General features: G+C 36.3%; 1 protein-coding gene across 50 annotated transcripts in view; it reads left to right on the forward strand.

The window, feature by feature from the left end:
• The window catches only part of PUM2 (pumilio RNA binding family member 2), a 94,958-nt gene that overhangs the window by 33,052 nt on the left and 48,015 nt on the right, over positions 1-13,891 (forward strand). For all 50 annotated transcript variants that reach the window (XM_070069420.1, XM_070069412.1, XM_070069434.1 and 47 more), the window contains 5 exons: positions 1,622-1,730; positions 4,418-4,605; positions 5,181-5,350; positions 8,729-8,999; positions 9,216-9,309. In XM_070069420.1, the coding sequence (XP_069925521.1) occupies positions 1,622-1,730; positions 4,418-4,605; positions 5,181-5,350; positions 8,729-8,999; positions 9,216-9,309 (832 nt within the window). The remainder of the gene's footprint in view (positions 1-1,621; positions 1,731-4,417; positions 4,606-5,180; positions 5,351-8,728; positions 9,000-9,215; positions 9,310-13,891) is intronic.

A 13,891-nucleotide genomic window follows, 5' to 3' on the forward strand; every position in this document is an offset into this window, starting at 1 on the left:
TTAAGCAGATTATTGCTTAAAATGTCTGTGCTTTATAAATACAAATCATGTTCAGCCCTGGAAAATCCTAATATACAAAATTTTTTCTTTTTTAAAAAATAGAACTGTTTTCTTTGAAATTTGTTTAGCAAAAATGATCTGTAAATTAAAAACAAGCCCAAGTTACTCTCACTTCCCCCTTCTCTGCCCCATTGCAGTTGATAGCACTACTGGTTACCTTACTGATCAAGTTCGTATATTTCCTCCCTTTATCCAACTTTCCTACCATTTGTATTCAGATCCCCCCAGAATGTCTCCCAAATCCATTTTATTTTCTTAGTTCTTTCTGCCAAGTACCCTCTTCGAGTTCTTGCTGCCGTGGCCCTATTGTAATTCTCCATCTCCTTTTTTTTTTTATTTATTTTTTTAAGATTGATTTATTTGTTTGAAAGTCAGAAGGAGAGAGAGAGAGAGAGAGGCCTTCCATCCACTGGCTTACTCCCCAACTGGCTGCAGTGGCCGGAGCTGCGCCCATCTGAAGCTAGTAGCCAGAAGCCTCTTCTAGGTCTTCCCACCCGCTATGCCACAGCGCCAGCCCCCAGTTATTCTTGCAACATGAATTATTTTCTAAGACAGTGTCATTCTTGCTAACCTTTCTTGATTGCCTGCTGCTTCAATGTGACGTTTCGTTTCTTTAGTATATCTTTAAGGGACCTTGTAATTGACCTGGGTAACTTTTCCAGCATCAACTCTTGGCCTTTCCATACCTGTTCTATGTACCGTGCAAAATTTTCTCAAGTTTTGCCTTCATTCATGCTTTACCATGTCTTCCTCATCCTTCCACCCCCCCAATTTGAGCTTTGAGCACCTTTCCCCAAACACCACAGATACATACTGTATTACCTCTTAAACCCCAATTCAGATATTAAATTATATTTTATTATAGTTTATATGTTTGTGAGCTCTTTGGAAATGAGGTCATTATTGCCACACAGAGGCAAAAAAATCAGTGAATAATTTGATCACAATCTTTATATATTGTGTGTGTCATTAAATAGGATAGTGCACAGAGCCTTCAGCTTACTGTCTCAGAAGTATTTGTAGCTCTTCTCTCTATATTTTCCGTTATCCACAACTTCCTGACTTGACATTTACTGATTGATATATTCAGGAGCTAGTAAGAGTTGTTCACTTTCATTGAATGATTGAAGTAAGAATGAAAAAAATATTTTCTGTCTTGGAAGACATAGGGTAAGAGGTGGTCTGGGGGCAGTACTTGGAAGTAAAGTGAAATTTTTGATCATTCCTATGGACATTTTTATTATGTTACCTGTTTTTGAATAGCAAATTGAGTAAGCCCTTTGAAGGATTTTTCATATAAAAAGCCCAAGAACAAAAATGTTTGAAAAGTTAAAAGTGGGCTTTGATTAACATTTAGACCTGGAATTACTAGAAACAGTAGGTAAACAAGTGGAAGGTTATTTTACTGTTAACTGTTAATGTGACAACTTAAAAAGTAGGTTACTCTGAATCCTCATTAGTGTTGAAAACTGATATGTATCTGGTGTTGATGTATTTGCTAATCCTACCATACTTTATAATTAGAATAAATTTTAAATGTAATTTTCTCCTCCCTAAATAGCTTTTGCCAACCAAAAAGTTTTGGGAACCTGATGATTCAACAAAAGATGGACAAAAAGGCATATTTCTTGGGGATGATGAATGGAGAGAGACTGCATGGGGAACTTCTCGTAAGTTATTGGTATATGTGTGATAATTACGAATAGATTCAAATGTTTGTTTAAAGCCTGCTTATCTCCAGACAGTATTGGGAGAAAATTCATGATGTCTTTGAGGATTGCATAAATCATTATAATGCACTTTTTCTTTATATTATTTCTTTTAAAGCAACAGTTAGGCCTTGTCTGAGCACAATGACTCAATTAGAAGCAGTTGTCAGATTTCTCCCATCTTCAGTTTCTGTGCCTCATACAGAGCTTCCAGCAGCGCCAGACTGGGACAGAAATCCGGAGGTTTACAACCTCTGGTCCGCACGTGCCACTATGAGGAAGGCCCAGGGAAGAATTTGCCATTTTCAGTAGAAAACAACTGGAGGTTGCTAGTTACATTGACTTTGTATCTTGGATCTGGATTTGCTGTATCTTTCTTCATAGTACAATACCAACTGCTTAAGAAATAAGGATGTTTTAGGTTATCCATTTAACAGTGTTTCAAGAGGTGCAGTCTTTGAAAAGTGGATCAAACTCTTGAACTCATAGCATACTAGATATGTTTGTAAGTAAACTTACTACTTGAATGCTTAATGACTATTTTCTTATTTAGGGAATGTGGTAATTGAGCATGTGCCAACTTTATTATTTGGATAATATTCCAGTATTTCTTAATCAAGATGTATATGATTTAGGTTGTTATATGACCTATTTATTTATTTTTTGCTTTTTTGGATTAAGACGTTGAAAATTTATGATAAAAAATTCAAGTTTAAAAACAATTGCAGAGGATTTTCTTACATTTTACAAAAAAGGTAACTGGTTAAAAATTCTGAATTTCCATTAAAATAGAAGATACATTAAATTAATCCTAGGGTTTCAGTCTTAAATTGTATTAAATGGCAATAACAGATTGATTTAATTTCTACTCTCTAGCTTTATTAGACATTAGCTATACTCAGAATGCAAGTAAACCGATGTGGCAACACAGAACTCTCCTGCCAGAAAGGGAGCAGATCTGTGACTGTTTTGATAAGTTGTGGGGAGACTCTTAGGAGCCCTAAGGAACAGTTAACAGAATAAGTGGCATGTAAGAAGTACAGCTTACAGGCGTTGCCATATTTACAGTAAAAGTGAGTAGTGTAGTTTCATTCTTAAAATAGCATATCATTTTGCTATGTTAAAAATATTTCTGAGAAGTATATGGATAGACCTGTTAATCCGTATTTTACAAAGAAACTTTCTCTTTGTTAAAGTTTAATGCAGCTTACCTAAGTTATGAGTAGTGACCACAGTAATAGAAAACAAATTTCAGATGATAATTACCAATTAACTTAATACTTTGAGTGTAGATTACTAGGTATTTCTTTCCTAAATCACTAAAATATATTAAAAGGTTTTAAAACTTCTTTATACTTTGAAAATTTGTTAATGTTAAGCCAAAATAATTGCCAAAAAGTAAAATTCAAAAACTAAGGAAATTCTAGAATGCATGACTGATTTTTATAGTCAGAACAGATTGAAAACTTTGATAACAGCTAATTTGCACCCTTCATATTTAGCTTAAATACCACTTTTGAGATTCAAAGACTGAGAAGACCTGATTCCCCCTACCTCCTGCACCCCGCATCTTACCAGTTTTCAAACTATCCTGGATTATTTTTGTTGAAGCACTTTTTTTTTTTAAATGATTTATTTATTTGAGAGGTAGCATTACAAGAGAGGGAGAGACAGAGGTCTTCCATCCATTGGTTCACTCCCCAAATGGCCACAATGGCTGGAGCTAGGCCGATCTGAAACCAGGAGCCAGGAGCTTCTTCCAGGTCTGCCATGTAGGTGCAGGGACCCAAGACCTGGGCCATCTTCTGTGGCTTTTCCAGGCCATTGAAGAGAGCTGGATTGGAAGTGGAGCAGCCAGGACTCCAGTGATCACAATGGCTAGGGCTAGGCCATGCAAAGCCGTGAACCCAGAGCTCCATCTGGGTCTCACACATGAGTGGCAGAGGCCCAAATACTTGGGCCATCTTCCGCTGCTTTCCCAGGTGCATAAGCAGGGAATTGGAACTAAAGTGGAGCAGCCAAGAATTGAATGAACACTCATATAAGATGCTGGCATCACAGGGAGCAGCAGCCCAACCCACTATGCCACAATGATAGCCCTTAGAAGGGATTTTTTTTTTTTTTGAAGATTTTAGTTATTTATTTGTGAGGCAGAGTTACAGAAAGAGAGGGAGAGACAGACAGAAAGGTCTTCCATCTCCTGGTTCACTCCCCAAATGACTTCAACAGATGGAGCTGGACTAATCTGGAGCCAGGAGCTCCCTCTGGGTCTCCACATGGGTGCAGGGGCCCCGAGTACTTGTACCATCCTCAACTACTCTCCCAGACCATGAGCAGAGAGCTGGTTGGGAAGAAGAGCAGCCCGGTCTAGAACTGGCGGCCATATGGGATGCTGGCGCTCCAGGCCAGGGCTTTAACCCGCTGCGCCACAGCGCTGGCCCCTCCTGTTTATTACAGAATGACTGTTACCTTCTGTGTTTTTATGATTTGTGTCCCAGCCATTGTCAACAATTAATAACATTTTTGTAAAGACCACAATAAAATTCAAAATAAAATTAAATGATTTTTCTTATATTAGTATATTTATGTAATCACATTTTCTGTAGCTTATAAGTACAAGTATGTAATTGTATTATTTCTTCACACAGACCATTCAATGTCCCAGCCTATTATGGTACAGAGAAGATCTGGACAGGGTTTTCATGGAAACAGTGAAGTAAATGCAATACTGTCTCCGCGATCAGAAAGTGGAGGCCTTGGTGTGAGCATGGTAGAATATGTATTAAGTTCTTCTCCTGCTGATAAATTGGATTCTCGATTTAGGAAGGGAACTTTTGTAAGTATTTTGAAAAAAGAAATAGTAAACATTTGCTCTGTGCTTATTTGGTTATATTACTTTTATTTTTAAGTCAGTTTTTTCCTCCCATCTTTCCTACAGCTAAAGGAAATTGTGTGGCTGTTTATGCTATTGTTTTCTTCACTTGGCCACTTCTTGAAATAGATGAAATGATAGAATTATTAGAAATATTGATGACCTTAACCATGTTACAAAAAATTTAACCAGATTAAGTTAGCAACATGATTGGCAAAACTTATTGTTTACTCCTGGTAGACCTTGGTCGGAAAGTAACAAAATTGTTGATGGATCAAGAATGTTCATCTAGTTTGTAGTGTTTCTGCTTTTCTGCACCACTGTAGTTAACGGTGCCTTAGCCCTTTTGTTATAAATTCATTAATTTGTACTCAGTTTTTTGGCCTTTGATAAATTAGTTCACTACAAAATTTAAATAGATTCAGTGCTTTTATTGTTTACCTGTACTGTAGTGTAGCTTTAGGTTACCTTTGGTACCTTTTGTGTGTGTGTGTGTGTTTTTAAGTTTTTCAGAATCAAACAGATTCTTTTATTTTCAGGGCACTAGAGATGCTGAAACAGATGGACCTGAGAAAGGAGATCAAAAAGGCAAGGCTTCTCCATTTGAGGAGGACCAAAACAGAGATCTTAAACAAGGAGATGATGATGATTCTAAAATAAATGGCAGAGGTTTGCCAAATGGAATGGATGCTGATTGCAAAGATTTTAAGTAAGATTTTAACTTTATCAAGAAAAAAAGCATATCTCTTTAGAGATTATTATTGGTTGATGTGACTGATTTTGGCATTTTTACATTTTAGATTTATTTCTGTTGTACTTTATGTTAACTTGTTTTTATAAGCAAAATTAATGATTATGAGAAATTTAAAAAACTTTGAAAGTCTTGATAAAGTAAAAATAACACATTATTTTCAAACCTGCTAAAATTTACTGAATTCCGGGTTTTGTAATTTTTTTTCCTTCTATTGGGTTTTTTTGAGCACCTTTAAAGAGTTTTCCTCTTTCTTCTAGCCTTTATTTTCTACCTCTCCAAAAGCTTTTGTTTGTTTTTTATAAGATTTATTTATTTGAGAGGCAGAGTTAGAGAGAGAGGCAGAGACAGTGAGAGGTCTTCCATCTGCTAATTCACTCCTCAAGTTGCTGCAACAGCCTGAACTGGGCCAATCTGGAGCCTGGAGCCAGGAGCTTCTTAGGGTCTCCCATGCTGGTACAGGGGTCCAAGTACTTAGGCCATCTTCCATTGCTTTCCCAGGCCATTAGCAGGGAGCTGGATCAGAGTGAAGCAGCTGGGACTCAAATTTGCGGCCATAAAGTATTCCGCTGCTGCTGTGGACACAACCTACTATGCCACAGCACTGGCCCCTCTTTTAGCTTTTATTCTTAAAAATGAAGAGAGAGAGTTAGCTTAGTAACGCTGACCTTTCTTCTAGTAATATATGAATTTGTGCTAATACTAGGTATTGTTCCTAAAAATAGGAAGTGGGGAACTTATTAGAGATGTCAGAAAGTTAGCTTAAGTTCAGAGGTCCTTAAGTTAATCACTTTTAGTCAAATATTTTCTTCTAATCCTTAGTCTTAGGTAGTATACATCCATTTGTATAATAATGATTTGTTTCTTAATACTGATTTCTTGTACTTTATACTTTAACAGTCAGATACTTTGGAGCTTATACCTGAAAATGAGCTGTTTCTTTTAGATCTTGTGAATGATGGAATCTTAGATGACATTAGAGTGTGGTACGTGGTGGGTTATATACTTGCACAATTATTTCCTTTAATTATCAAAAGCAGAGTAACAATATGTTTTTAAAAACCGTGCCATTTCTCTTTGTTCAAAATGCAAAAAAGCATCCAAAAGCAGTAAACTTCTTGACAGGAAATTAATGTTATCCAGTTTGTTTCAGAACCTTATCCTGATTTTACTCTGGCTGTTACGTAATTCGTGTTCCAGTCAAGGGCTTGCAAAGTCAGTTGATTATAAGCTTCAGATTACTCATTTATAATTGAAGTGTTAACACCCTATCAACTATAGCAAGAAAATAGCACCACTGATGAATTTTTTTCTAGTGTGTCCTTTTTGCTATATATTTTACTTCATGTAAAAGGTTATATGTCTCTTATAATATAGTATGAACCTCATATTTATTAGCATTTCTAGTTTTAGATACATGTTTGAAATGAATTATTTTAGATACAGTATTAATTACCACTTGACATTGTTTCAAAAGAATGGCTGTGACCATATGATTACTATGCCAGCGAGTCATTAACAAATAAGTCATCACCACCTTACTGGAATAGGATTGAAACAGATGAAAGAATTGTAGGAGGCTTTATTTTTTTAATTGGCTTATTTTGACGAAAATCCTTTTCAGCTTTATTATTTTTTCTCGTATGTTCCAAATGAAAAAAATGCAAAAAATTAGTTGTGTCTGAAGGGAAAGGATTTTGACATCTTCTAACCTTGCAAAGACAGCAGTTAATTTTAAGTAAAATGTAGATTCATGTAACTATCCAAACAATCCCTATAATTAAGAAATTGCTTCATAAACTACTCTACATGTTAGCAACTTTTTGGTAATTGGAGCTCCTAAAGTAGCAGATGATGTTAGATGTAACAACTGACATTAAAAGCTACCTAAAGCAGTTATTACCGTTTACTTAATACACTTATGTTTGAATATACCATGAATGCATGGCTCCTCAGAACAATAAACTATTTCTCTCTTGTAAGGGAAAGGATCCTAAAGTTTAGATTATGGTGAATGTTAAAAAAGAGAGAAGCTGATGCTTAAAATATAGTTCAATGTTAAATTTCTTGGGAATTTTACAGAGGCTATGGTACAATAGCATTTTGTTTTTACATAAAAGATTATTTGAAAGGCAGAGGTAGAGGGGGCCAGAGAGGGAAAGAGAGTGAGTTAAGGTAATCCATCTACTGGTTCTCTCCCACAAAAGCCCACAGTGGTTGGGGCTGGGCCAGGCTGAAGCCAGGAGGCAGGAACTCCATCCGGGTCTCCCACATGATTGGCAAGGGCCCAAGAATCTACATCATCATCTGCTTTACCAGGTGCATTAACATAGACCTGGAGCAGCCAGGACTCAAACTGGCCATTAATATGGGGTGCCAGTATTGCATCGGCAGTTTAAACCCACTATGCTACAATGCCAGCCTCATAGAAAAATTTTTTTTAGTGTAGAATAATACTTATGCTGTATATACTTAATTTTTAACAAATATGTTACACGTTTCCATTTTTTTCTGATGGCTTATACTGAAACAGTAAAGATACCTCTGAGAGCCATCATAGAGACCTTTCACAAATAGTTTCTTTTGTGGACATTAGTTAGAACCACAAAATCATCTTCAGTCTCAATAAGGAAATAGACCTGAAACGTGAAATGATTTGCTCAAAAATTATTGAAAAGATAAAAGTCAGAGGCCAGCACTGTGGTGGAGCAGGTTAACGCCCTGGCCTGAAGTGCTGGTATCCCATGTGGGCACCGGTTCTAGTCCCCTTCCAATCCAGCTCTCTCCTGTGGCCTGGGAAAGCAGTGGAAGATGGCCCAAGTCCTTGGGCCTCTGCATCCATGTGGGAGACCTGGAGGAAGCTCCTGGCTCCTGGCTTCAGATCAGCGCAGCTCTGTCCATTGCGGACATCTGGGGAATGAACCAGTGAATGGAAGACCTCTCTCTCTGCCTCTCTTCTCTCTGTTACTCTGACTTTCAAATAAATAAATAAATCTTTAAAAAAAAAAAAAGAAAAGAAAATATAAAAGATAAAAGTCAGTAATCAGCTTTTTGTCTTGGTTTGGTGCCCCTCCCCCCCTTTTTTATCTCTGAAATTGAGTTTGTGAGTTTTCAAATTGAGACAATGATCATTAATATATTGAAACCACATCTTAAAATTCTTAAGAAGTTATATTAAATAGAAAAATATGGTGTAATGAATGGATTAGTGACCAGGAATTCTTTATTTGTTATTTGTATTTTATAGCATCTCTTTTTCCTGATTTTCCTAACTTCCCATTTCAGTTTTTGACTTCGTCCTTTTGCTCATAGTGCTTTTTGGTTTTGTTTCCATAGTCGTACTCCTGGAAGTCGTCAAGCCTCTCCAACTGAAGTAGTTGAGCGCCTAGGCCCCAGTACTAATCCTCCAGAGGGATTGGGGCCTCTTCCTAATCCTACAACTAATAAACCACTTGTTGAAGACTTTTCTAATCCTGAAACTCAGAATCTGGATGCCATGGAACAAGTTGGTCTGGATTCCTTACAGTTTGACTATCCTGGTAATCAGGTACCAATGGACTCTTCAGGAGCTACTGTGGGCCTTTTTGACTACAATTCCCAACAGCAGGTAAAGCATACTCCTTTAAGAGGCTCTTCTGAAGTATTTACTGGGGCAGTATTAACATAAATGATGGAGTTCTTGAATATTTAATGTTTCATTGGTTAAAATGTCTTTGTAATTAAAAGTGCTTCAAATAAATGTTTACGTATTTTGCTCACCACTTTCTAACTAGAAATGAAATGTTTTGACGATAATCTTTGTATAAAATATTTTCCCTGATAGCTCTTTCAGAGGACTAATGCACTCACAGTTCAGCAGTTGACTGCAGCTCAGCAGCAGCAGTATGCGTTAGCAGCAGCTCAGCAGCCCCACATAGGTGAGTCTTCACAAATGGCCATTTGACTAGGCTGTCAGAAACAGTTTGTATTAAAGTGTTTGGAATTTTTTTATTTACTTGTTGATGATACTTTGTTAGACTTTGAGACATCTCATTGAGATCAAAGGATATTAACTAGGGGACAAATTTGTTTCTTTTTATGTTGTTAATGAAAATCTGTTACTTAATAAAAGTTGCCAACATGTAAAGTTTTTTTCCCAACATGACATCAAGAGAGTTATGCTAGAAAATTCAAGTGTAAGTATTTGTATTAATTATCAAGTCAAAATGTTCATTTTAAAAACTATTTGAAAAATGGGAATCCCAAGAACATTTCTTAAAAATATTTTCTCCTTTTAAGTTAATTGGCCTTTGACCTTTAGTCTTTACTGTAATTTAAATCATTTTAATTATATTTTTTACTGTTAGATTTCAAGCTTGTTACATGTTACATTTTTTATATTGGGGTATTTTGTTTTCCTTAACTGGTCCTGGTCATCCCCCCATGCAAACTCTTACTGTTTATTAATACAGCTAAATCATAGAGATAGCTGTTTATTAGTTATTTCCCTTCTTTGTGATTGTGATCTTCTAGTACTAAATTGCAGAATAAAAAGATTGAATGATAATTTTTTTTTACTTTTTATTTTGAAATGATTATAGATTCACATGCATTTGTAATGAGCATGCAGAGGGGTTCTCATATCCCATACCCAGTTTCCCTTAATGGCTCCATCCCATATAATTATAGTACAGTATTAAAAGTAGTAATATGCCATCAGTATAGTGTTTATGCATAGTCACTTGTTACTTTGCCACCTGTGTAGACTCTTAACTTTTTTTTTTTTTTAAGATTTATTTTATTTATTTGAAAGGCAGGGAGAGAGAGAGAAAGAGGTTTTCCATCCACTAGTTCACTCCCCAAGTGGCTGCAACAGCTGGAGGTGGGCCATTCCAAAGCCAGGAGCCTGGAGCTTCTTCTGGGTCTCCCATGCTAGTGCAGAGGCCCAAGAACTTGGGCATCTTCTGCTGCTTTCCCAGGCCATAGCAGAGAGCTGGATTGGAAGTGGAGCAGCCAAGACTCAAACTGGTGCCCATATGGGATGCCAGCACTGCAAGTGGCAACTTTACTTGCTGTGCCACAGCACCAGCCCCCTCTTAACTGTTTTATGCATATCTGATTTTGACTAAACTTGACTTTATTTCTGACTAGAAAAGTTGTGAGTACTCCGCACAGAATTGATGGAGGAATATATAGAACACTAAGTTGGTTGTCTTCTTTTGGGTTTGTATTGTTCTGTATCAGGACTGTTGGGCTGCCCAGTCTGACACTGTGCTTTCTTTAACAATGTCCACATTTATAGATGATGTCTAATAGCGGCATGTTCTTTGGACCTGTTTCTTTCCTCTTTTCCCCCATTCCCCTTTGCCCTGTACTTAGTCCATCCATCTCTCATTGTTAGAGTCAGTACCACAGCTTTTATTTCTTAAGGCTTTGTGATGTGTTTTAATATTTGGCATACTAACATGCCTGTTGCTCTTTTTTTGAAATGTTAAGGTTCTTGTTCCTGTTTAGTTTTTATATGTACTTCAGAATCCGTTTTCTTCTTAGGGAAAATTAAAATTTTTATGACATTAAGTATTCTTATCCAGGGCGTAGTGTGTTTTTAATTTTGGGGGCTGGTGTTACCATGAAGTGAGTTAAGCTACCACCTGCAGTGCCAATATCCCATATGGGTGTAGGGCCCAGCCCCTGCCATTGCAGCCATTTGGGGAGTGAACCACAGATGGAAGACCTTTTTCTCTCTGTCTCTCTGTTATCCTGCCTTCCAAATAAATAAATTTTAAAAATAAAATTTTTTATTTAAAAACTAGACACACACACACCTCTTCCATCTGCTGATTCACTCCCAAATGGCTGCAGCAGCTGGGCTCGGCTAGGCTGAAGTCATCAGCTCAAACTCCATATGACTCTCCCACTTGAGTGTCAGGACCCCAGTACCAGAGCCTTACCTGCTGCTGCTTAGGATACACATGAGCAAAAGATGAATCAGAAGTGAAATAGCCAGGACTCAGACCAGGCACTCTGTACGAGGAGCAGACCACTTGGCAACTTCCCCACCTCTCCCAAGATTACCTGTTTCTTGATACAGTTTGTTCTTTGTTATTTTATGATTTGCTTGCATTAAATGGCCTCCTTTCATTATAGCTTTAAATGGATATCTATGAAAGTTCTTGAATATCTTATACAAAATTTGTAGAAAACAGTATTAAAAGATAAGTTTATTTTGATGTGGAAATCTTTGAAATCCATGAATATGAAGGAGTCTAACAGTTACAGCAAATGCATATTATGAAAAGCCTATGCATGGATTAAAATTTTTTGCATCAAAGATAAACTTTGAATTCTGTTTTCCGCAAGTTTTTGGACTGTTCTCATGTTCAAAGTCATGAATCTTTTTAAATAATTGAATCATTTTTCCACTCTTGGAAATGTTGACTTATTTATAATTATTACCATATGCATTCTTTCAGTTTGCTAATTTTTTTTTTTTTTTTTTTTTTTTGCATCAGTATGAGTAAGTGAAATTAGTCTCTGCAATGTGTGTTTCTGTAGTTTTTGTCGTGGTCTAGTGTCAAAATAGTTACCCTATAAAATAAATTTAGATTTCTTTTGATGCCTTAAAGATGTAAAACAACACAAACTTGGGCCATCATGCGCTACCTTCCAGGCACATTAGCAGGAAGCTGGATGAGAAATCAGGCAGCCAGGACTTGAAGCCGCACTGATAAGGGTGGCCTATGTCAATATATTATTTCATTGTTGCAAGCAACAGTTTAATCTGTTGTGCCACAGTGACAGCCTCAGGATGTTTAAAAAAATTAACATCCACATACACTCATAAAAACGAAAGAGGCAGGATTGTAAAAGTAGTTGGGGAATGAATTTCTGCAGTGCAAGAAATTGAAGGAAATCTAATAGGGGGATAAATTGCAATAAAGTTGTGTATTTGCTGAGGCCTATAAGAGGAATAAGTGGAAAGGACCTTCACCCTACCACATGTGAGATTTAAGTTCTTCCAATCATGTATGGTAAGAGCCCCCGTTCCACTAATCCAAAGACTCATTTTATAGATTTGAGTATAGAGCGTAAGTCAAGGTGGTCTTGGTACCACCTGGTAGGTTAGTGCAAGAGAAATTTGAATAAGAACATAAAAGATAAGTTAGAAAAGAGTCATAACAGTTTACACTTGAGTTAGAAGTAAAAGAATGTTAATGTTAAGGTTTTGGAAAGAACTTCTATTCACAACCTTTAAGAGATAAGGCTAACCTGTTAAAAGTGATCGGTGGTCCTGAAACAATAAAATTGTATGAAAACAAAGCATTTCAGCATCTTGTAAATAGAAATGATTAAAAAAATAGTTCTAAGTGGGCCTCATAATTGATTGGAGTTACTGAGCTGGAAAATAAAACTTGGGAAATCTCCCAGAACACTGGAATTACCCTTAGTAGTCAGGGCACGAGGAGTGGAGGGGTGAGTAACTAAAGATGTGCAAGGCCATTATTTATAAAGGATCAAACCTTTCCTGACATGAGTAAATTGATATGTGGGCTTTTTTTGGAAAACACAATATGGTAGTGATAGCGAGTCTTCCTAAATTAATGTAGTTTGGTCAGAACCCCAAGAGTGTTTGTTTGTGTTTTAAATTTGAGAGTTTGATTTGGATTTTGTCTCAGAAATGTAAAACCAGAAAATTAATGGAAATCTAATAAAGTGGAAGTAAGGGGGCTTGTTAAATCTTATTTCAAAACACTTGTTATTTATGGACAAGAAAACTGAAATAAATCAGAGTCTGTGCATATATATGAGTTTAGGGCAGAGTAGTGGGATGAATTTTAATTTGGCCTTTCAACCTGGTGACAAAACAATTATCTGGAAAATAGCTTGGGGATAAATGGGTCTCATTCCTGGCAGATTGAAAATTTAAATGAGAAAATTAAAAAGTATAAAAAATTAATGTATTTCATCTTGTTGATAATCAGAGAACCATAAATTAAAATAGTTGGTTTTAAAATTTTTCTTACCAGATTGACAGCTGTTTAAAAAGCTTTTAAGGTCATGTTGTGGCAACAGTGAGTGACATTCTAACTTACCCTTGGTAGGAATATAAATTGGTGCAGCTATACTGGAGATTAATCTGGAAATGGGGATGAAGAGTTTATATTAGTTGTCCATTTAAGTGAATTTTCAAAATGATACAGGATAATGGAGACCTGGGTAGTTTTTTGAAAGCAGCATGATTTATGGCAAAAGATTATGAAGTATCTAACTATGTGCCTGTAGTAGTCTGATTAAATCATATTCCTTCAGTTTTGCAGTTAAAGAGAATGAGCTAGATATGTATCTCATGACAGAGAGATCTATCGTTAATTGATAAGTAGAAAAGTAGATCATTATAGTCTAGAATATAAAATGTGTGTGTGTGCTTAAAATTGAGAATACTCCATTAGTATTTGAACTTTTCAAAACTATATTATAAAGTCATGAAATACAAAAAAATTAGCTGGCTTTCAGATCTTT

The sequence above is a fragment of the Oryctolagus cuniculus genome, chromosome 2, assembly GCF_964237555.1.
Source record: "Oryctolagus cuniculus chromosome 2, mOryCun1.1, whole genome shotgun sequence".
Taxonomy (NCBI): domain Eukaryota; kingdom Metazoa; phylum Chordata; class Mammalia; order Lagomorpha; family Leporidae; genus Oryctolagus; species Oryctolagus cuniculus.